The 22908-nt window shown below is 45.7% G+C and overlaps 1 protein-coding gene across 3 annotated transcripts in view; it reads left to right on the top strand.

Moving 5' to 3' along the window:
• The window catches only part of spata20 (spermatogenesis associated 20), a 348450-nt gene extending 325786 nt beyond the window's left edge, over nucleotides 1–22664 (top strand). For all 3 annotated transcript variants that reach the window (XM_068004358.1, XM_068004359.1, XM_068004360.1), the window contains exon 16: nucleotides 21241–22664. In XM_068004358.1, coding sequence (XP_067860459.1) covers nucleotides 21241–21411 — 171 coding nt within the window. In that variant the 3' untranslated portion in view covers nucleotides 21412–22664. The remainder of the gene's footprint in view (nucleotides 1–21240) is intronic.
• The last annotated feature ends 244 nt before the right edge of the window (nucleotides 22665–22908 follow it).

Below are 22908 nucleotides of genomic sequence, written 5' to 3'. Positions count from 1 at the left end.
TGGGGACTGAGTAGTACAGTGTTTGGTGACTGTTCAGTGCATTGGGAACTGGGGAGCACAGTGCGTTGGGGACTGGGCAGTGGAGTGCACTGAGGACTGAGCAGCAGAGTGTGTTGGGGACTGGGTAGGACAGTGCATTGTGGACTGTATAGTGCGTTGGGACTGGGCAGTACAGTGCATTGGGACTGGGCAGTACGGTGCACTGGGACTGGGCAGTACGGTGCACTGGGACTGGGCAGTACGGTGCACTGGGACTGGGCAGTACGGTGCACTGGGACTGGGCAGTACGGTGCATTGGGACTGGGCAGTACGGTGCATTGGGACTGGGCAGTACGGTGCATTGGGACTGTGCAGTACAGCGCACTGGGACCGGGTAATACAGCGCACTGGGACCGGGTAGTACAGCGCACTGGGACCCGGTAGTACAGCGCACTGGGACCGGGTAGTACAGTGCATTGGGACCGGGTAGTACAGCGCACTGGGACCGGGTAGTACAGTGCATTGGGACTGTGTAGTACAGCGCACTGGGACCCGGTAGTACAGTGCATTGGGACTGTGTAGTACGGTGCGTTGGGACTGTGTAGTACGGTGCGTTGGGACTGTGTAGTACGGTGCGTTGGGACTGTGTAGTACGGTGCGTTGGGACTGTGCAGTACGGCGCACTGGGACCGGGTAGTACAGCGCACTGGGACCGGGTAGTACAGCGCACTGGGACCGGGTAGTACAGTGCATTGGGACTGTGTAGTACAGCGCACTGGGACCCGGTAGTACAGTGCATTGGGACTGTGTAGTACGGTGTGTTGGGACTGTGTAGTACGGTGCGTTGGGACTGTGTAGTACGGTGCGTTGGGACTGTGTAGTACGGTGCGTTGGGACTAGGCAGTACAGTGTATTGGGACTGTGTAGAATGGTGCACTGGGACTGGGCAGTACAGTGCACTGGGACTGTGCAGTACGGTGCATTGGGACTGTGCAGTACGGTGCATTGGGACTGTGCAGTACGGTGCATTGGGACTGTGCAGTACGGCGCACTGGGACCGGGTAGTACAGCGCACTGGGACCGGGTAGTACAGTACAGTGGGACTGTGTAGTACGGTGCATTGGGACTGTGTAGTACGGTGCATTGGGACTGTGTAGTACGGTGCGTTGGGACTGGGCAGTACAGTGTATTGGGACTGTGTAGTACGGTGCATTGGGACTGTAGTACGGTGCATTGGGACTGGGCAGTACAGTGTATTAGGACTGTGTAGAACGGTGCATTGGGACCGGGTAGTACAGTACAGTGGCACCAGGTAGTACAGTGCATTGGGACTGGGTAGTACAGTACAGTGGGACCAGGTAGTACGGTACAGTGGGACCAGGTAGTACAGTGCATTGGGCACTGATCTTTCACTTCAAGGAGCTGGGTTCAAATCCATCCAGACTGTTGCTATGAAAGTCTCTTCCTGGCCTGTAAAGGTTATATGTGAAATGAGTTCAGCCAGTCTCAACCCATTTCGAAGTGTGTGTGTGTCCACAGCATAAAACTGCCTCCAAATCTGCACAAAAGTGACATTGAATATATAGAAAACAAGCTCAATGCTGCTATAGGGGCATTCAATTGAGATTGGAGTTGAGGCACTTTGGTGGAGAAGAGCTTTATTCTGCATCCAACTCATTCTGTACCTGATCTGGATGTGCTTGATATTGACAGTAGGTGTCTGAAATGGAAAATTGTTCTATTCTTGACTACTGTCATACATAGGAACAGGAAAAGGCCGATCACCCGCCTCGAGCCTGTTCCGCCACTCAATCAGATCGTGGCTGATCTGTATCTTAACTTGATTTACCCATCTTGGTTCAATAACCCTTAATATCCTTACCTAACAAAAATCTAGCAATTTCAGTTTTGAAATTTTCAATCGACTTAGCCTCATTAGCTTTTTGGGGGACAGCTTTCCAGATTTCCACTACCCTTTGTGTGAAGAAGTACTTCCTGACTTCACCCCTGAATGGCCTAGCCTCTAATTTTAAGATTATGCCCCCTTGTTCTGGATTCCCCGCCAGAGGAAATAGTTTCTCTATATCTACCCCATCAAATCCTTTAATCATCTTAAACTCCTCAATTAGATCACCCCTTAATCTTCTTAGTTTTAGAGCTTCACTTGCCCGGCTGGGATATTGGAATTCTGGAACATGCTGCCCATGATTTTCCATCCAGCGCTGAAGTTGGGAATTTACCCCGTGGCCTCACCATCAGGAACCTTTTCAAAATTAATTTAAAAGAGCAGGATTTATATTTGCTTTTTATTTCCACTAACCTCTCCCAAAGGCTCAACTGTAAAGTGTGCTGTACAAGAAGGCCCCAGATCACATCTTTGGTCAGGCTTGATTTAGTTGATCTCAGTTGGAGCGTCAGTAGGAGCACTACAGTTGGCCTGAGTACTGGGCAAGGGAGGAGGAAAATGGCCCGATCGCTATTCAGCGACCCTTGCTGGAAAGTGCATGTGTGGACATCAGGATCAGGCTTGGCTATGATGCATGCCATGGTTGAATAGCTTGCCAACACAGATTCGCGCATGAAGATTGTTGGGTCATGTTGGGGATATACCGGAGAGCAGTTAGCGCCTGTGGATGCCTTCACCAATCAGATAGTAAAAGGAAGGAAGAAAATAAATAAATGGTGATTGATGACGTTATTGGGGAAGTTAGCTTGGGCCTGTTTCCGAGCCTGCCTCTTTGAGGGAGCTGAATTAATGTACACTTAGTCACACTGACAAACTTCTGAAGCACGAGGGTTAATGACAGAATCATTGATGTTCGTGCAGCTCCACATACCCTTGGGCTCAGTAACTTCTCCCTCTCTCCCAGTCAATTCCCCAGTGAGGCCATCAAAATTCACTGCTAAAAGTATTTTTAAATAGACGTACAGAAAAACAAACCATGCAGCCAAGTGGTTTTACATTTTCGGGCATTGTCAGGTTGCTGGGATCACCAGTTTGTGGGCAGCAGTCTCTCTGGTTTCTCATGCATCAGAGATTGACCTGCTCTGGGGTTGTGACTGGCAGGAAAATTGGCCTTTAAAGCCGATTTTCAACCACTCACTTTCAGCGAGTCCAGTCTATTACGAATTTGCTCCCATGTCTAAGATGGAAGAAGCAAACCAAAAGAAGGTAACAGATGAGTAACAGTAAAAGAATTAAAATGGAGTGATTCAGGGAGCAACAGGGTTAGGAAAGAAACCGGACGCTGGAAGGTAAAAATGAAGCAGAAAGAATAGGGAAAGACAGAAAAGGGGGGATGACGAGGTTTGCAAGGCAAAGCGTTCACATTTGTTATTTTTATGTAAAATGCTAATTTTAATATTTATTTTATGGCTCTATTAAAATACTGTTTTATGGTTCTAGCTGGTTTTCTGGGAAAGCCTTTAAGTAGGGAGGTCATGTGAAGATAATTGTTTATTCCCTTTTACTAATATTTATTCCAACTAGAATTCTGGGAAAAATACAACTCTGTGTCACGATTGCTTATCCCGGTGTTGGAGAGTTGCACTTCCCACAATTGTAAAAGCGAAGACAAACAACACCTTACTATTGTTCTTAAGCTGGAGCTGTGCTGTGTTCAGTGGGAGGGAAGTGCTGTCCTGGACATGGGCTAGGAGAAGCTGGCTGATTCTCAGCTGGTGAGATTGCTCCACTTGGAACGTGTAGGAAGCTGGGGTCTCAACACAAGGTAGGTAAAGATCTGGTAGGCACCGAGCATGGGGAGGGGAATGGAAAGAGCCAGAGGAACCGAAAGTATGGCCAAAGTGGAGGGTTTTGAAAGTAGGACGGGAGGTGGCAAAGCAGAGGGAGCTGGATAGAGGGTTCCCGCTTCTGCACCAATGCAAAATGGTATTGGCATTTTTGAAATTTGTTCTCAGGACCTGGGCAATGCTGGGAAGTTGATATTTCATACCCATCCCTAAGTACCCCTGAGAAGGTGGTAGGGGACCTTCTCTTTGAACCGCTGCAGTCCGTGCGGTGAAGGTGCCCTCACGTGGTGTTAGGTAGGGAATTCCAGGATATTGACCCAACGATGATAAAGGAACGGTAATATATGATTGTCAGGATGGTGTGTGGACCTGGAGGTGATGGTGTTCCCACGATATTACTGCTTTTGACCCTTATAGCTCAATTGTAATTGATGTGAAATTGATTTGAATTTTGATGGGGCACGTAATAGCACCTCAAGGATGGGCCCTCACTCTGCTTGGGTGTGTCACTACAGCTGGGGAAAAGGCTCCACAGCTCCAGTGTGCAAAGCACTGTAGTATTATCATCCCCTAAATCTCCATCTACACTGTCACATCACTCCTGAATCAAGCATTGTATGTTTAGATGCAGCGTAAAGCTCCCTCTACACTGCCCATCAAGTACTCTTAGATTATGTGTAGCACGCTTAGATGAAGAGTTAGAACTCCCTTCACTACCTAAGTAGTGTGTATCAGTCCCAACTGCAGAATAGCACCCAAATTGGAGCAATGTGACTTTTTCTATTTCCTACACTAGCATCTGGTAGCCTCTCTCAGATTGTCAGTTTAGTGCTAGTTACCACACTGAACTAGATTCAAACTCAGGCTCCAGTGCTGAAAGACAAGTGTCTATTTTACTGCTCCACCTTGTCCCCTTGGGTTCACATTTCCCTCTCCTTTATTTGGTTTATTTGCTTTAACTCCCTCTCAACTGTTTTTTCTCTTGCACGCCTTTCCTTTTTTTTGCTCTATATTTCCGTTTCTATCTTTCTTTCTTTCCATCTCTGTAACTACTTTTCTTTCCTTTCCCGGACAATTATTTTCTCTCTAGAATCCCCTGTTGACGTGACACAGTTTGATTTTGACCTAATGCGGAACTATGGCAATAAGCTTATTTCCTTTCCCAGAGAACCGGTTTATGTCATATTCTTGTCACCCATTAATAAAAACAGCATTACTCAATGTTCGAGTGAAGCAGTCCTTGTTTGGGAGCCTTTAGCTCTCAAAATACTGACCCTCTGAAACCAAGTTGACTTCCTTCTATGAAGTCTCCTGAGGCAATTACTATGCACTTAATAGCAAGGCTGCACAAACAATTGCAACGTCACGCATCTATTTCCCATGGCCTTTGATCTCCAAATCACTGAGGAATTATCTTTCTCCTTCTGACTGACAGGCCATATCTAATTTTTTATCATCAACTTTCACTGAAGATGTCCCTTCCCACCCGAATCTATGTGGACCATAGTTTTAACTCTTATAAGACCATTTTAGTCAAAGTCGTCGTTTAAATAAAGATTAACATCCCAAAGATAGATTGGCATTTTCAAGAGTAATCGAACTGTGTTATTTGAGGATTCTGGATTCCATATTAAATCAGACACGGCAGAAACGCAGTGCACAGGATATTATACTGAAGCACTTTTGTCTAGTATTAGCTTGGTATCAGCTCTGTTAATTCAGTCACGGTATGTAAGGAGTTAAAAACCAACTGACCTCAGAAATCATGTCCCAGCCTAACTTGATTCAAATGTTGTGAGTGCTACTGCTTGGTTGTCTCAAACGAGATGGCTTATGGAGGAGCCAAGCTGCACAATTCAAACAAAAACATACCATGTCATTTGTTCAGTTACGTGTATGGCTGGCAATCCCTCTTGAATTTAATTGACTGTTACCTGGAGTCCATCGAAATCATAGGAACATTAATAACTCTCTGATCAAAGAATGGTTATTTGTGCAAGAGATGTAGACAGAGGGGTATGTTTTCACTAATAAAAATGAAAAAGTTGTTGTGAGCATAAAGCAGTAATGCTATCAGCAAACAAGGGAAAATATGTCCCAAAATATGGACAATTGGCTTGCAATGGTGCTGCCTAGACCATTGTAACACCTGGAGACCTGGGACTCTATAACTCACGGAGACCTGGGACTCTATGGGTTTAAATTGGTTATCTTTAGAGGCTACGATAGAGGAGGGATCTGCACATGGTGAGACACCGAGCACAAATGCGCAGGAGCCGGGACAGGTAGAATGGATACTGCAGGTGCCAGCTTGCCGGAGGGCGAGGTCGCTCACTAGTTCTGCTGCCGTGAAGTCAGATGATGACTTCGATGGGCCAGGCTACAGAGGATGGCTGATGGGCGTACACAACCAAATGCTTGGTGCACTGGAAAGCCTGCGCACAACATCAAGGAGACCAGCTCGAACTTGGCACAGGGCTTTAGTCAGAGCTTGGAGCCCTTCCTTTCCCACATGGTACGGGTGGTCACCTTCACCAGCACAACTGTGGAACCCACCATGATACAGCATCTGATGACCGATGTCACATCTTCCATTGCAGCACAAACAGCTGCCATCCAAGATCTGCATGCGTCATTTGGACCTCTGACTGCTGCGTTACAAGCTCAGACTGCTGCTATCGTGGCTCAGGGTTCCACTGTGGAACGGGGCTTCCAGGGCCTCACAGCACTCCAGCAATCTGTTCTCCAACTGATCACCAGGAGTGCTGAGGCATCGCCTCGGGAGAGTGGCAGTGGTGTTTTGGAAGACGAACCTGCTGACCTCTCTCAGGAGGCCAGCATTCCCGCTCCCACCGCTGCCACTCCGCCAGTGCCCTTGACATTGCCTGCCAGCCTGCTGCAGCTCAGGCTGAGATGGTGCAGTCTGCAGTCGGGCCCTCCCGGCCCATAGTTGCTCAAGGTCGTCCTCCAAGGCCATCAGCACGCTCCTCCGTTGAAGGTCAGCAGCCTCCCACCACCCAGGCTCCAGCTTCTGGGGATGCTCCTCATAGGAGCACTAGGATAGGTAAAGGCACATGAACAACAGCCACTAAGGGAATGCACAAGAGTGAATAGTCTCATTTTGTTTGCTTTTTTGCGTATGTTAATTGATAAATTTGGATTTGCATTTGGTGTTGGCTTTCATTTCTGCGGTGAGCTGAGGGAGGAAGCAATGTGTGATCATAAGGAAGACAATTTGATGGTCATGTGGGAGCAGAAAGAGAAGGAGTGTGGGACTTTTTGTTACTGGTATCTCTCATTCATAATCTGATCATGCAGAGCCCTGATAGACAGGGTCTGCCTACCTTGTTGCCTCCCTGCCTCTTCCTTCTTTTCCTCCTCCGTCTCTTCCTCCTCCTCTTCCGGCTCAGGTTCTCACTCGTTAGGCGGTAGCAAGGGCTGTTCCGTCATAATGGCGAGGCTGTGCAGCATGCAGCATACAATGACAAATCTTGATACCCGCTCAGCTGAGTACTACAGGACTCCTCCAGAACGGTCCAGGCAGTGGAAGTGTTGCTTGAGGACGCCTATGGCGTGCTCTATAATATTCCATGTGGCAGCACGGCTCTCATTTGTAGGCCTGTTGTGCACGTGTGCATGCGTTCCGGACCGGAGTCATGAGATACCTCATGAGGGGATAACCCTTGTCGCCCAGTAGCCAGCCTTTGACTTGCCGTGCTAGTTGAAATATAGGTGGCACGTTGGACTGCCACAGAATGAAGGAGAGTCATGACCGCTGCCAGGATAGTGGGCATTGACCTGCATGATGCGCTGCGTGTGGTCGCACACCAGCTGCATACGGTGGGAGTGGAATCCCTTTCTGTTCGTGAATATGCCGAGTTCTGATGCGGAGCATGCATGACAACGTGCGAGCAGTCAATGGCACCCTGCGCCCTGGGAAAGTCTGCAATGTGAGCAAACCCTCATGCTCACTGCTGCTGCTTGTTTCTGTCCAGAGGGAATGTGTTGAATCTGTTTCAGAGTCCGTTCAGAGCCTCAGTGACCTCCCTTATACAGCAGTGCACTGCAAACTGCGAGATGTTGCTTATACCGCCAGCAGCAGCCTGAAAGGAGCCAAAGCCATAAAAATTAAGTGCCACGGTTACCTTGACAGCCACAGGCAATGCTGTCCTTGCCCAGCTCTGAGGCTGCAGTTACGCCTGCAGCAATTGACAAACCTCAGTCACAACATCTTTTGTGAACCTCAACCGTCGGATGCACTGGTTGTCACTGAAGTTGAGGTAAGAGAATTGGTCCCTGAAGGCCCTCGCTGGATATGGCCTCCTTCTAAGTGCCCTGCTCTTCCTCCTCCCTCTTCTCGCAGCTTGTCCTGCTCTGCGTGGCCTCATTGCATGCTCCCAGTCATGTTCAATTCCCAGAGGAAGCCCTAGCAGGCCACCCATGTCTGGAAGCAACATTCAGCATACTATTTTAAATGCCACTAACAATACTGCACGACCAGCCAGACTGTATTATATAACAACTTTCTAGATTCTTGTATAGGAAACTTCCACAAACACCAACAATTGTACCAGCAGCCAGAATAACTAATCCAGTAACAAACCTGTAATTCCTGCATGATCATTTTAAATAGCGCTGGTTGAGGGTTGGGGGGTCCTTCATGCCCTTTAACTCCTGTTCAATTGTGGGAGGTTAGGACAGTGCATTGGCTGGAACGGGGAGTTCGAAAATGGCGCTGGCTGCTTCAAATCAGCGTTGCACACTGATCTACATCATAATCTCCCTTTTTTACAAGCTGCCAGTGTTCATTAGGTACCTTTACCAAGATGGCGTCCTGCACATGTCACGCCAGAAGTGTGAGCACGTGTCGCGGACTTCGTTTTCGGGACTTAGGAGCCCGCATAGCGCCTACGCCATGGCTGCTACGTAGCCCAATTTAACCTGCTAAAACTCCCGGAAACCTGGGACTAAGAACACAAGAAGTAGGAACAGGAGTAGGCCATATGGCCCCTCAAGCTCCACCGTTCGGTAAGATCATGGCTGATCTTCCACCTCAACTCCATTTTCCCGCCCGATCCCCATATCCCTTGATTCCCTTATAGAATCATAGAAGTTGACAACATAGAAACAGGCCCTTCGGCCCAACATGTCCATGTCGCCCAGTTTATACCACTAAGCTAGTCCCAATTGCCTGCACTTGGCCCATATCCCTCGATACCCATCTTACTGTCCAAATGCTTTTTAAAAGACAAAATTGTACCCACCTCTACTACTGCCTCTGGCAGCTCGTTCCAGACACTCACCACCCTTTGAGTGAAAAAATTGCCCCTCTGGACCCTTTTGTATCTCTCCCCTCTCACCTTAAACCTATGCCCCCTCGTTATAGACTCCCCTACGTTTGGGAAAAGATTTTGACTATCCACCTTATCTATGCCCCTCATTATTTTATAGACTTCTATAAGATCACCCCTAAACCTCCTAATCTCCAGGGAAAAAAGTCTCAGTCTATCCAACCTCTCCCTATAAGTCAAACCATCAAGTCCCGGTAGCATCCTAGTAAATCTTTTCTGCACTCTTTCTAGTTTAATAATATCCTTTCTATAATAGGGTGACCAGAACTGTACACACTATTCAAAGTGTGGCCTTACTAATGTCTTGTACAACTTCAACAAGACATCCCAACTCCTGTATTCAATGTTCTGACCAATGCAACCAAGCATGCTGAATGCCTTCTTCACCACCCTATCCACCTGTGACTCCACTTTCAAGGAGCTATGAACCTGTACTCCTAGATCTCTTTGTTCTATAACTCTCCCCAACGCCCTACTATTAACGGAGTAGGTCCTGGCCCGATTCGATCTACCAAAATGCATCACCTCACATTTATCTAAATTAAACTCCATCTGCCATTCATCGGCCCACTGGCCCAATTTATCAAGATCCCGTTGCAATCCTAGATAACCTTCTTCACTGTCCACAATGCCACCAATCTTGGTGTCATCTGCAAACTTACTAACCATGCCTCCTAAATTCTCATCCAAATCATTAATATAAATAACAGCGGACCCAGCACCGATCCCTGAGGCACACCGCTGGTCACAGGCCTCCAGTTTGAAAAACAACCCTCTACAACCACCCTCTGTCTTCTGTCGTCAATCCAATTTTGTATCCAATTGGCTACCTCACCTTGGATCCCGTGAGATTTAACCTTATGTAACAACCTACCATGCGGTACCTTGTCAAAGGCTTTGCTAAAGTCCATGTAGACCACGTCTACTGCACAGCCCTCATCTATCTTCTTGATTACCCCTTCAAAAAAACTCAATCAAATTCGTGAGACATGATTTTCCTCTCACAAAACCATGCTGACTGTTCCTAATCAGTCCCTTCCTCTCCAAATGCCTGTAGATCCTGTCTCTCAGAATACCCTCTAACAACTTACCCAGGTCTGTAGTTCCCAGGTTTTCCCTGCCTCCCTTCTTAAACAAAGGCACAACATTTGCTACCCTCCAATCTTCAGGCACCTCACCTGTAGCTGTCGATGATTCAAATATCTCTGCTAGGGGACCCCACAATTTCCTCCCTAACCTCCCATAACGTCCTGGGATACATTTCATCAGGTCCCGGAGATTTATCTACCTTGATGCGCGTTAAGACTTCCAGCACCTCCCTCTCTGTAATATGTACACTCCTTAAGACATCACTATTTATTTCCCCAAGTTCCCTAACATCCATGCCTTTCTCAACCGTAAATACCGATGTGAAATATTCATTTAGGATCTCACCCATCTCTTGTGGTTCCGCACATAGATGACCTTGTTGATCCTTAAGAGGCCCTACTCTCTCCCTAGTTACTCTTTTGCCCTTTACGTATTTGTAGAAGCTCTTTGGATTCTCCTTTGCCTTATCTGCCAAAGCAATCTCATGTCCCCTTTTTGCCCTCCTGATTTCTCTCTTAACTCTACTCCGGCAATCTCTATATTCTTCAAGGGATCCACTTGATCCCAGCTGCCTATGCATGTCATATTCCTCCTTCTTATTTTTGACTAGTGCCTCAATCTCCCGAGTCATCCAAGGTTCCCTACTTCTACCAGCCTTGCCCTTCACTTTATAAGGAATGTGCTTACCCTGAACCCTGGTTAACACACTTTTGAAAGCCTCCCACTTACCAGACGTCCCTTTGCCTGCCAACAGACTCTTCCAATCAACTTCTGAAAGTTCCTGTCTAATACCGTCAAAATTGGCCTTTCCCCAATTTAGAATTTTAACTTTTGGGCCAGACCTATCATTCTCCATAGCTATCTTAAAACTAATGGAATTATGATCACTGGTCCCAAAGTGATCCCTCACTAACACTTCTGTCACCTGCCCTTCCTTATTTCCCAAGAGGAGGTCAAGTTTTGCCCCCTCTCTAGTCGGGCCATCCACATACTGAATGAGAAATTCCTCCTGAATACACTCAACAAATTTCTCCCCATCCAAGCCCCTAATGCTATGGCTGTCCCAGTCAATGTTGGGAAAGTTAAAGTCCCCTACTATTACCACCCTATTTTTCTTGCAGCTGTCTGTAATCTCCTTACATATTTGCTCCTCAATTTCCCGTTGACTATTTGGGGGTCTGTAGTACAATCCTATCAAAGTGATCTCTCCCTTCTTATTTTTCAGTTCTACCCATATAGACTCAGTGGGCAAACCCTCGGATATATCCCCTCTCACTACTGCCGTGATGTTCTCCCTAATCAAGAACGCAACTCCCCCTCCTCTCTTACCTCCTGCTCTATCTTTCCTATAGCATCTGTACCCTGGAACATTGAGCTGCCAGTCCTGCCCCTCCCTTAGCCATGTTTCAGTAATAGCTATAACATCCCAGTCCCATGTACCCATCCATGCCCTGAGTTCATCTGCCTTGCCCATCAGACTTCTTGCATTGAAATAAATGCAGTTTAATCTAGACTTCCCTTGGTCTTTGCCCTGCTTTCTCAGACCATCTGTCCGGTTATGTTTTGTACACTCTCCCTTACTGCCTTTTGTTTCTGTCACCACTTTACTTCCCACTGACTTCCTGCATCGGTTCCCATCCCCCTGCCACATTAGTTTAAACCCTCCCCAACAGCACTAGCAAACACTCCCCCTAGGACATTGGTTCCAGTCCTGCCCAGATGCAGACCATCCAATTTGTACTGGTCCCACCTCCCCCAGAACCGGTTCCAATGGCCCAGGAATTTGAATCCCTCCCTCTTGCACCATCTCTCAAGCCACGTATTCATCCTAGCTATCCTGTCATTCCTACTCTGACTAGCCCGTGGCACTGGTAGCAATCTTGAGATTACTACCTTTGAGGTCCTACTTTTTAGTTTAACTCCTAACTCCCTAAATTCAGCTTGTAGGACCTCATCCAGTTTTTTACCTTAGTGTCCAAAAAATCTATCGATCTCAGTCTTGAATATACTCAAAGACTGAGTATCCACAGCCTTCTGGGGTAGAGAGTTCCAAAGATTAACAACCCTCTGAGTGCAGAAATTTTTCGTCATCTTGGTCATAAAAGAGACCCTATAACTGCCGGAGACCTGGGACTCTTTAACTGCCGGGGACCTGAGACTCTATAACTCGCAGAGACTGGAGAATCTATAACTCGCGGAGACTGGAGAATCTATAACTCGCGGAGACCTGGGACTCGATAACTCGCGGAGACCTGGGACTCGATAACTCGCGGAGACCTGGGACCCGATAACTCGCGGAGACCTGGGACTCGATAACTCGCGGAGACCTGGGACTCGATAACTCGCGGAGACCTGGGACTCGATAACTCGCGGAGACCGGGGACCCTATAACACGCGGAGACCGGGGACCCTATAACACGCGGAGACCGGGGACCCTATAACACGCGGAGACCGGGGACCCTATAACACGCGGAGACCGGGGACCCTATAACACGCGGAGACCGGGGACTCTGAGACCCAAAGCAGAAAAAAAGACTGCTTGGATCAGACCAGGACAGAAAAGTAAAGTGTGAACATTTACAAGGAAGGATTGCTGGGTCTGTTGCCTGTGAAGATCCCACATGGTGAATATGTAGGAGTTCCTGGTGGGAGTGAGGCCCTGGTACAAAAGTGTCCATAATGCACTACAAATCAGCAGTAAGTGGACAGCCCCAGTTGAGGAAGCCACAGACTGGCAAGTATAAGAAATAGAAATGTGCTGGTGTAAGGGAGGAGGTGGCGAGGGGGAGGGTTAACGCACATATTGAGGGAGATTAGAGGAAGCCTCATTCTGCATCTGCCTCTTTCCTGTACATGAGCTTGATGGGACGGTGTAGAGGGAGCTTTATTTTGCCCTAACCTGTGCTGCACTTGATCTGAGAATGCTTGATAGGACAAATTAGATGGAACTTCACTCTGCAGCCCACCAGTTACTCAGCAAAGAAGCTATTGTTCATGTTCCAATCTGGCCAGCTACTCGACCACGGAGGGACCACAGAAGAATTCTTTCATCACCCAATGTCCACACACGTTTTCAGGATGGATAACTTGATAGCAGTCATAAGCAGAAATGTTGGCTGATTTTTACAACTCCCCAGCCCTGTGGCGCTGAGGCAGTTGTAGCCTTCCCCCTACCTCCCCCCCCCCCCCCCCCCCACCCCCCACAATGACTCCCCCTTTTGCTGTATCCCTTGCTGAGATGATCGAACACAGTAGAGTCCCAGGGGCCAGAACCTGCGATCTTCATGGTCTGTATGGCTCAGTACCATGGTGGATGGTGCATGAACTGCCGAGCCATCGATTGGTTTTGTTTTAACTAGAAAGTGTAGTAAACAACAACAACTTGCATTTATATAGCGGCTTTAACGTTGTGAAATGTCCTAAGGCGCTTCACAACTACGTTATCAGACATAATTTGACACCGTACCACATACAGAGATAATGGGACAAGTGACGATAAAGTGATGTTTGGTCAGAGAGGCAGCTTTTAAGGGGCGACTGAAATGAGGAGAGAGAGGCAGAGAGCCGGAGAGGTTTAAGGCGGGAATTCCAGAGCTTAGGGCTCAGACAGCTGAAGGCACAGCCGCCAATGGTGGAGCGATGGAAATCGGGGATGTGCAAGAGGCCAGAATTGGAGGAGCACAGAGATCTTAGAGGGTTGTACGGCTGGAGGAGGCTACAGAGATAGGGAGGGGCAATGCCATGGAGGAATTTGAACACAAGGATAAGAATTTTAAAATCGAGGCGTTGCCAGACTTTGAGCCAATGTAGGTGAACAAGCACAGGGGCACAGTAAAGAAAAATTATTTATGATATTTCTTTTAAAAAATGAATGTGGTTTAAATGTTTAATGGCAGAGGAAGGAATGTACGAGCTGTTGTGTAGGAGCCACTGTAATACAGTGAGAATGTAAGGAAGAGAGTCACGGCAGTCAGTCACTTAAATATTATGTAATCCAACAGAGACTTAATGTAGTTAAGAAGAAGCGACGGTATCAGGGAAAGACCGCAGGGTGATACATCAACTGAAACATTTCCCGAATGGTTGGACGTCAGATGGGATCTGACACTGACATTTTCACAGATCAAAAGGAGAGCAGGCTGACTGCAGCTGTGCTGAGTCAGTGTGACAGGCTTGTATATTCTTCAGCACTCTATAATAAACAAGTGTCTCCATTAACATGTACGAATGCAAGTCGGCAGCAGCTCGAGACAAACATTAAGTGAAGAGGTTTGATCAGGCCCAAGTCTATACACTTTATTCTCCACACAATAGGAAAGCTATTGAGGGTTTAGAGAGGGTACATCGCAGATTCACTCGGATGCTACCTTGCACAGTCCCCACCACATAAAACGTCCCTGTTTAAAATGCGCATTCACTCATATCATCCAAAAAGCGATAACCATTATCCATTTGCATTAACATCAATTTCACATTTGGCGGTTACAGTGTCTTAAGTGCTCCGTTTATTTCGGACAGAAACAGCTGTGCTTACTCACTAGTTCATTGTAGCCCATGCTGAGATGATCGAACTCAGCAGGTGCTGAGATGATCGAACTCAGCAGGTGCAGAGAATTCAAGAACAAATAGAAGCATTTCATTCACTTTACATTGAAACCGTAGGACAGCTCGTTACTTTACAGCATATAGAGGGGATATTATAGCAGTAATCCAGCAGTTGTAATTTTATTTACACCAGAGATAAAAATACATTTCATGCCTTTCTTTTTAAACAACCATCTAAACAGAAACTTTGTTATGACAGGAATAGCAACATCTACAAAGTCTTAAAACTGGACAAGGAGTGAGGCAAATTTCAAACCCATTTAATTAATGATTTAAAAGAACAACTGCATTGACATAGCAACCCAATCAGGTCAAAAAGCCAAGGCGCTTCACCCACAACAAAATTATAGTATTTAAAAATAACTCAAAATTAACCCTGCAGCGTTAGCGTTTAGTGTATAGCGGGCAAATCGCATTCGCACAAACGTGCCCACTATAAGCAATGGGGATTGTATGAGGAAATGTAAATACGGAGAAAGACTTGAAAAATTGGGTCGTCTTCCATTGGAACAATACAGATTGCAGGGCGATATGGTAGAGGTGTTTAAAATTAAGACAGGAAGGGACAGGGTAGCTAGAAGCAGACTGCTTCCTGTAGTCGAAGGGTCTAGAATGAGGGCCATAGATACAAGATTAAATGTAAGAGGTTTAGAACAGAGGGCAAGAGAAATTTATTCACTCAGAGTTGTGAGGCAGGGTTACTGGTTGAGGCAGAAACTATGTCAAAATTCAAGATTAGATTGGATAGGTGGATGAAAGATAAGGGGATAAGCGGACATGGGAACAGGTTGGGTAAATGTGTTTAGAGCTATTTGTTCACATGGAGGACAAAAGCTGACATGGACTGGTTGGGCCAAATGGCTTGTTTCTGTGTTGTAACTCTTTCAACTGTCTAAGCATATAATGCTAGAAAGAAGGAACCAGCTTAAGTCCCAGATTCCAGACTGGGTTATTTGATCTCGGCCAGGGTGATTGGTGGAATGTCACAACTGCCCTCAACACCATAGAGCAAGGGAGGGAACAGAATTAACTGGAGCCCCTGCTCTTGTGAGACTTGGCTCAATGGCAACACTGTTGCCTCTGAGTCAGAAAGTTGTGGGATCAAGCCCCACTCCAGAGAATTGAGCATGTGCAGTGTTGAGGGAGTGCTGCACTGTTGGAGGTGCTGTCTTTTAGATGAGATGTTAAACTGAGGCCTCGTCTGCCCACTTGGGTGGGCGTGCAGGATCCCATGGCACAATTTGAAGAAAAGCAGTGGAGTTCTCCTAGGGTCCTGGCTAACATTTTATCCCTCAACTATGTAGGGGGTGGTGGTGTGTGTCAGCTTCGCCTCTGACTTCTGAGCGGTCCGAATTGCTCCCACTCCCTGGGTTCTAGACCTTGGACTTATTTGGGGGTTGTGACAAAGTGCAGCAGACAACTGGTTTTGGTGCAAGAAACTTTGACCTTTATTCAAGAGAGGAAATACAACACAATCTTAACACTCTAATAAAATGGGGAACACTTCAGTACACGCGAGGGAAATTACAGTAGAAAGATACCTTACCCCTCCCAATCCCACTGTACTAGCTAAGTTGGACTCTAAAGGACCAGAGCTAATGCTCACCAAACGAAACCTTGACAGTAATTCACCCAGAGGTAAGTCAGAAATAGATAGTAGAGTGGAAACTTTGCGGATCTTCGGTTTTCTCCCAAGTTGGTTTTCATTGGTCGCGGTGGCTCAATATTACCCGGTTCGTTGGTGGTAATATTCGGTTGGTTGTTTTGTAAGGCCCTTGTTGCCGCGAGGTGTCTGATGGTCACTGGGGCTGTTGCTCTGGTTTCTTCTTGTGTGTCGGCCTGCTTCTAGAGCTGCTGACCTTCCCTGTCGAACTGCTCTCCTTGTTGTTCTGCTGGAAACTGCTCTTCTTTCCAGACACCGGCAGAACCAAGACAAGCAGCCCACCAGAGCCAGCAAGCCAGAGAGCGAGAGAGAGAGAGAGAGAGAGGGAGAGGGAGAGAGAGTGAGAGGTTTCGAGTTTCCACTTGTGGATGTCTCTCTTAAAATTGGTCTTCGACACTTTAAAAAAAACACTTCATGTCTGTTTAAACAGTTCTTACAAAGTCCTTAAGAATCTTTGATGGCTTTTTGATGGTCCCTCATCATTTTGCCATTGCTTCTCCCGATGGGTCATTGTTAATTCCGATTTGTTGATCACCTGGTATACAGGCTTCCTTTTGTATCCAACGTCCTAGGTGTTGATAGGTTTTGCATTAAAACAAAAACATGGCCCCACCATGTCTGGAGCAGTTGCCTCTTTCAATGGCTGACTGCCTTTCGAATTCGTGCTGAGCGTCGACCACCTGCTGTCGGTTTTGCATTAAAACAGAGACATGTCTGAAGCATTAATTCTCCGAAGTTCCACGGTGTGTGTGTTGTTGATTTCGTCTGGTGACCTCTCACCTATCCTTCCATTTTAGGATTATAGTCAATGGCCAAAGTTTTCCCATACTCAGGGTTTTTAAGGGTTTTTCTCCGAGTTTTGGGGGATCTGTGAATTTTGAGAATCTTACAACTAACATCACTAAAACAGATTATTTGGTCATCTATCTCATTGCTAACAATTTTACAACACCAAGTTATAGTCCAACAAATTTATTTTAAATTCCACAAGCTTTCGGAGGCTTCCTCCTTCGTCAGGTGAACAGTCCATCACCGGCATCTCCACATCATATCTCATTGCTGTTTGTGGACCTTGCTGTGCGCAAATTGGCTGCCATGTTTACCTATATTGCAACAGTGACTACACTTCAAAAGTAATTAATTGGCTTTGAAGCACTTTGAGAAGTCCAGAGGACATAAAAGGCACTATATAAATGCAAGTTCTTCCTTTTATTATTATATATAGTGACCCCTGCTGAAAAGTGGAAGTGTGTAGATGTTAGGTGTGGTCAGGATTGGCTATGACAGTTAATTGGCCGTCCAATACTCACTTAGAATAGAACAGTGGAATTTTACAGCACAGAAGGAGGCCATTGTGAAAAATAACCACTTGGTGAAGAAATACAGGGTAGCAGCGCCCATGGAAACAGGACTGCAGAATTAGCTCAGCAGCTAATTCCGCAGTCAGCAGTCAGCACCTTCAGGATGGGAAGGCATTAAAATTGGAAGCCAGACATTTAAAAAAAAAAAGTGCAACCCTAAGTATTTACAATTACACTAGCAGATCTCCATGTGGCATTGGTCACAGTGAATCAGAGATTACACTGTTCCAAGTGGGGTACTGGGTGCACAAAGCTATTGAAAGGAATTTGGACAGAGGTTTGTGGGAAGTGTAAAGTAGCTCCCTGAGATCTCTGCAGTCCTCCAATTCTGGCCTCTTGCGCAGCCCTCATTTCCTGCGGTTCACCTTAGGCGGCCGTGCCTTCAGCTCCCTAAGCACTGGAATTCCCTCCATAACTTCTCTGCCTCTCAACCTCTCTCTCCTCCTTTAAGACGCTCCTTAAAACCTATCTGTTTGACCAAGCTTTTGCTCACTTGTCCTAATATCTCCTTGTGTGGCTCGGTGTCAAATTTTGTTTGATAATCACTCCTTTGAAGCACCTTGGGACATTTTACTTAGTTAAAGGTGCTATAATTATGAAAGTTGTTGTTGTAGGGGTAAAATTGAACTTTGGCGGAGAAGGAAAATCAGGCAGCGTTGTATAATGGGTAGCCGATCCGTTACCGTCCATTTTACACCTCCCCTCCCCGCTGAATTTTACCCTCAATGTGTTTCAATTAATCACTGGAAAATCTGAGACCGTCAGAATTTTTTGTGATCAACACATGCTAAATGCAAGACTTTTTCTGTATATAGACTTTTTTTTTAATATGTACTAGATGACCACCCATGGCACTGATTATGTGTCGTCTGGGGTCTGGAGGCACAAGTTGCTGCTAAGGTGCAGCTATGTTAAAAAACCACCTGACCTTTTATGACCACGTAGGAATGGTCTCAGTAGACATATCATCAGGGCAATTGGAGAGTAATTGTAGCTGTTTGTACATTCATGGCTCCTTCCCTTGTGGAGAAGCCATGTTATCAAGGTCACAAAAACCAGCAGGAAACCACTGGCTTTCTTTCTTTTGATACTTTGAGGTGTGATGTCTGAGTTGTGATGAACGAGCATTAAATGAAAGACTTTGCTATAATTTATAAATTGAACATTAAATCCTGTTTTTCTCATCCACTGCAAGTAGACAAATTGTTCCCCTCGCATACCACACTTACATAGATAAGTTTGTGCTCGTAATATGCTGTAGTTGCATAACTAAACTGCCTCTTGTACAGTTATTTACATAATTTTTCGTCTTAGTTACCTCAGATAATGTTCAAAAGTTCAATGCTTTACTTTGTTCTGATATTTAAAAAAAACACATTCACAATTAGCTTTGAAGTATTCATCTGTTCCATTAATGGTTCCCTGGCTCTCAGTCCTCAGGCAATTTTCTATCATTGGATTAGGGAAGAGAGGGCAGGGACTTAAAGATGGAGCAGACACTAGTGCATTCTGGGAGTTGTAGTCCACTGTCTGGTTAAACCTTATCATTCAATTACATTGAGTTACATCGAAACTACAGCACAGAAACAGGCCATTCGGCCCAACTGGTCTGTGCCAGTGTTTACGCTCCGCACAAGCCTCCTCCTTCCCTACAATTGACAAAGTAGCAGCTGTGTGAAGCCGTAAGAAAGTCCCAAGCACCTGAAAGGACAGGCCGGTAGGGGAAATGTTTTCAAGAGCTTTCAAACACAGAACAAACAACCATATAGAGAAATGTGATGATTCTGAATTTGAGAATTTGGTGAAATTTTTCTGTGTTTATTACATTAAAAATGTTATTTCCAGTACTGTGTCCTCAAACTGCTGAGAAATCAAGATAGTGACCACAGATTTTCAAAAAATATTTTGGGTGATTTCATTGGCACCCCTGCTCCCTCGCTAAATAATTTATTGATAGCTGTTTGCTGACTGATGATTCTTCAGTTTTGGAGGAGAATTTTAACCCACCCTATCTGGAGGGAACAGGGCAGGCTCCCACTTAAAATAGCTGTGCAAAGACTTACTGCCCTGTTCCCATTCGATTCCTGCCCACCCGAGCCTTTTTTGTAGCTGTCCCAGGTGCTTGCCTGACTCAGGTGGGAGCCTCATTAATACATGCAAATCAGGGTCCTATGATGATAATAATGACCCCAATGGCATTTTAACAGCTTATTAAGGGGGGCCCTCTAAGGTAAGTGAGAAACTTTCCTTGGTGCACTTTTGGATCAGCCTAGGTTACGTGCTTCAATCTCCGGAGTGGGGTTTGAACTCACATCCTTATGAAGTGCAAGTGGTAGCAGCCCTTCCCCAGCCCATTAACTGATGGCTTAAGATTGCTATAGTGCATAGCATATTGCCAGCCTCTTAATATCAGCTGTCAAAATTCACCCTGCAGGGGAATAAGCTGTGGCTGGCCCCAATTGCGTTCCATATTCCCTGAATCACTGATAGTAGGCTCTCTGGTTTTAAGCTGGCTTTTATCAGTGTCCGTCAAGACGCATGGCAGGCAGTAGGTTTGTTTTATTCTTGAGCACTTCTTGCGGTCACGGACAAGGGTGGAATCTCACTGCTGATTGGGATTAATCTGTGGGCTATTTCTAGTCTGCTACTTCTGCACATTGTCCAGCCCCTGCCATCTAACAGCTTCCCTGCTTCAGTCAATTGGCCTGAAGTGGATAGCTGATAAAGAAAATATGGCACTTAAGTAGATAGAAATTGAAAATCACCAATCCAAACAATTTCTCTGACTACTTGCCCTCCTGAACTGCTGGTGTTTGTACAAGTACTATATGTGCCATATTAGAGACCAAAACCATATTATACACCAGTACCATACTATAGACCACTAACATATTGTACATCAGTGCCACAATATACACCAGTAACATATTATACACCAATGCCATATTATACACACATATTACATACCATATCATTACACACACTATGGCTCGACCCCACTCTGGAGATGACAGGCTGCAGCAATAGTGGCCTAGTGGTCATGGTGCTGGACCAGCATCCCGGAGGTCTTGAGTTGAAATCCCACCTTGACTAGTTGTGAAACTGAATTCAGTAAATCTGGTAATTTTGAGCTGGCACCAGAAAAATGACCATAAAAGCTGCCGGATTATCATAAAAATGTCATTCAGGGAGGGATCTACCTGGAATACATGTGATTCCAATCTCAAACCACATGGTTGACCCTTAATGCCATCAGGAAAACTAGGGATGGGCAATACCTTGTCATTGTCACTGTCACCCACATTCCAAGAACAAGGAAAACAAAAACAAAAAAATCACCATGCTGGCCTGGAGTTAATCCTTGAATTCCATCGTATTGTCTCTGTAATGCGCCCCGTTCATTGTTAGTTCTAATAAAGTTTTCCTTTTTCTCCATTAGATATTGCTTCTAGCGGATGGGAACTCGGAGAGCTTCCTGTACCAGACCTTGCCCTTCCTGTCTACATTAGAATTGAAGGATGGCAAAGCCACAGCCTACGTTTGCCAGAACTTCTCCTGCTCGCTACCAGTAACCTCAGCTGGCGAGCTCCAGACTCTACTCATTAAATAACAAGTACAAAAGAAAGTGATGCAACAGTAGGCAAATCTTTCTGCTGTAAACCCCTGCAAATATTATACGATTCTTTGCACTTGTTTTTTATTTAGCCTTGAAGAGTAATACTTTGTTTTTGGTGGGAGGGACAAGCAAACGTTACATCAGGATGATAGTATGAAATAGGTGATTATATACTTCCAGTACAAATTTTTGTTTAATGGTTATGATATTTAACTGGTTATGGCAGTTCACAATTTGGCTTAATAGATCATTAGCAAGATATATGCAAACATAAGCCAGCCTCCTTGTACTGAGGGAGTGCTGCACTGCCGGAGGTGCCGTCTTTCGGATGAGACGTTAAACCGAGGCTCTGTCTGCCCTCTCAGGTGGATGTAAAAGATCCCGCGGCACTATTTCGAAGAAGAGCAGGGGAGTTCTCCCCATATCCTGGCTAATATTTATCTCTCAACCAACATCACTAAAAATACAGATTACCTGGTCATTGCTGTATGAACAAATTGGCTGCCGCATTTCCTACATTACAACAGTGACTACACTTCAAAAGTACTTCATTGGGCTGTAAAGCGCTTTTGAGATGTCCTGAGATCATGAAAGGCGCTATAGAAATGCAAGTCGTTCTTTACCTGCCCAGAAGGTACATTAACCCACTGAGCCATCGGGCACACTTCCCATCCCCTTTGTCATGGCTTCTCCCCTCTGGTTCCCATCCATGGCAGTGGTGCAGATTTCACCAGAGCCCCTCTGAAGTGCATATACCTGTGAAGCATGCTTTATTCTCCTCCCCACTTGAAGTAGTGCATCACCGTTCCCAAAACCTGTTCCTTTTTCTCTCTGCCCTTTGGCTTGGTGGGAGTTGTGCCCGTGACACTCAGTTTCCTGGTGCTTGATTTTTCTTCCAGTTGCACTGTGTTTTTTTCCCATCGCTGGCACCGTCATCGCTCTCCTTAATGAGGACTGAAAATAATAATGATCTGAATTAACATGCAAAGAGGGGAGTATTGTTCCTGCTGATGAATCGACTGTGATTGCTGCTGTGGATGTAATTTGGACACCGAATGCGAGTGCCTCATTAGCGGAGAATGACCTATTAACTGCAGGCACTAATATATCTCTCATGACTTCTGAAACTGTAACAAACTCAGGGTAGTGATACAGTAATAGACAATGTTAAAACATCTCCGAAAGGAACAATTGCTTAAAGATGAGATGCAAATAAATGCAGTCTCCCGTCAGACTTTATGCGCTGACCTCTCTGGAATTGGTGGCCTTTTCTTTCTTACGTTACCTATAACGTATTTGATAACTTTAAATTGAAAGTTTTTGAATCCTTAAATGCTTGATGACGTACATCTAATTTATTCTAATAAACTGCTTAAGGTACGTTAACAGGTTAAGCAGCTGCCTGAGATTTAATTTTGTACTCCTTCATTCATGAACACCTTTTAATTTTTTTTTATTGTTGCTCATTTTCCAATGCTATTTCCCTTTTTC

This window comes from Heptranchias perlo, chromosome 23, assembly GCF_035084215.1.
Source record: "Heptranchias perlo isolate sHepPer1 chromosome 23, sHepPer1.hap1, whole genome shotgun sequence".
Classification (NCBI taxonomy): Eukaryota; Metazoa; Chordata; class Chondrichthyes; order Hexanchiformes; family Hexanchidae; genus Heptranchias; species Heptranchias perlo.
The sequence above is the reverse complement of the archived record's forward strand: the minus strand, read 5'-3'. Positions and strand labels throughout refer to the sequence as shown.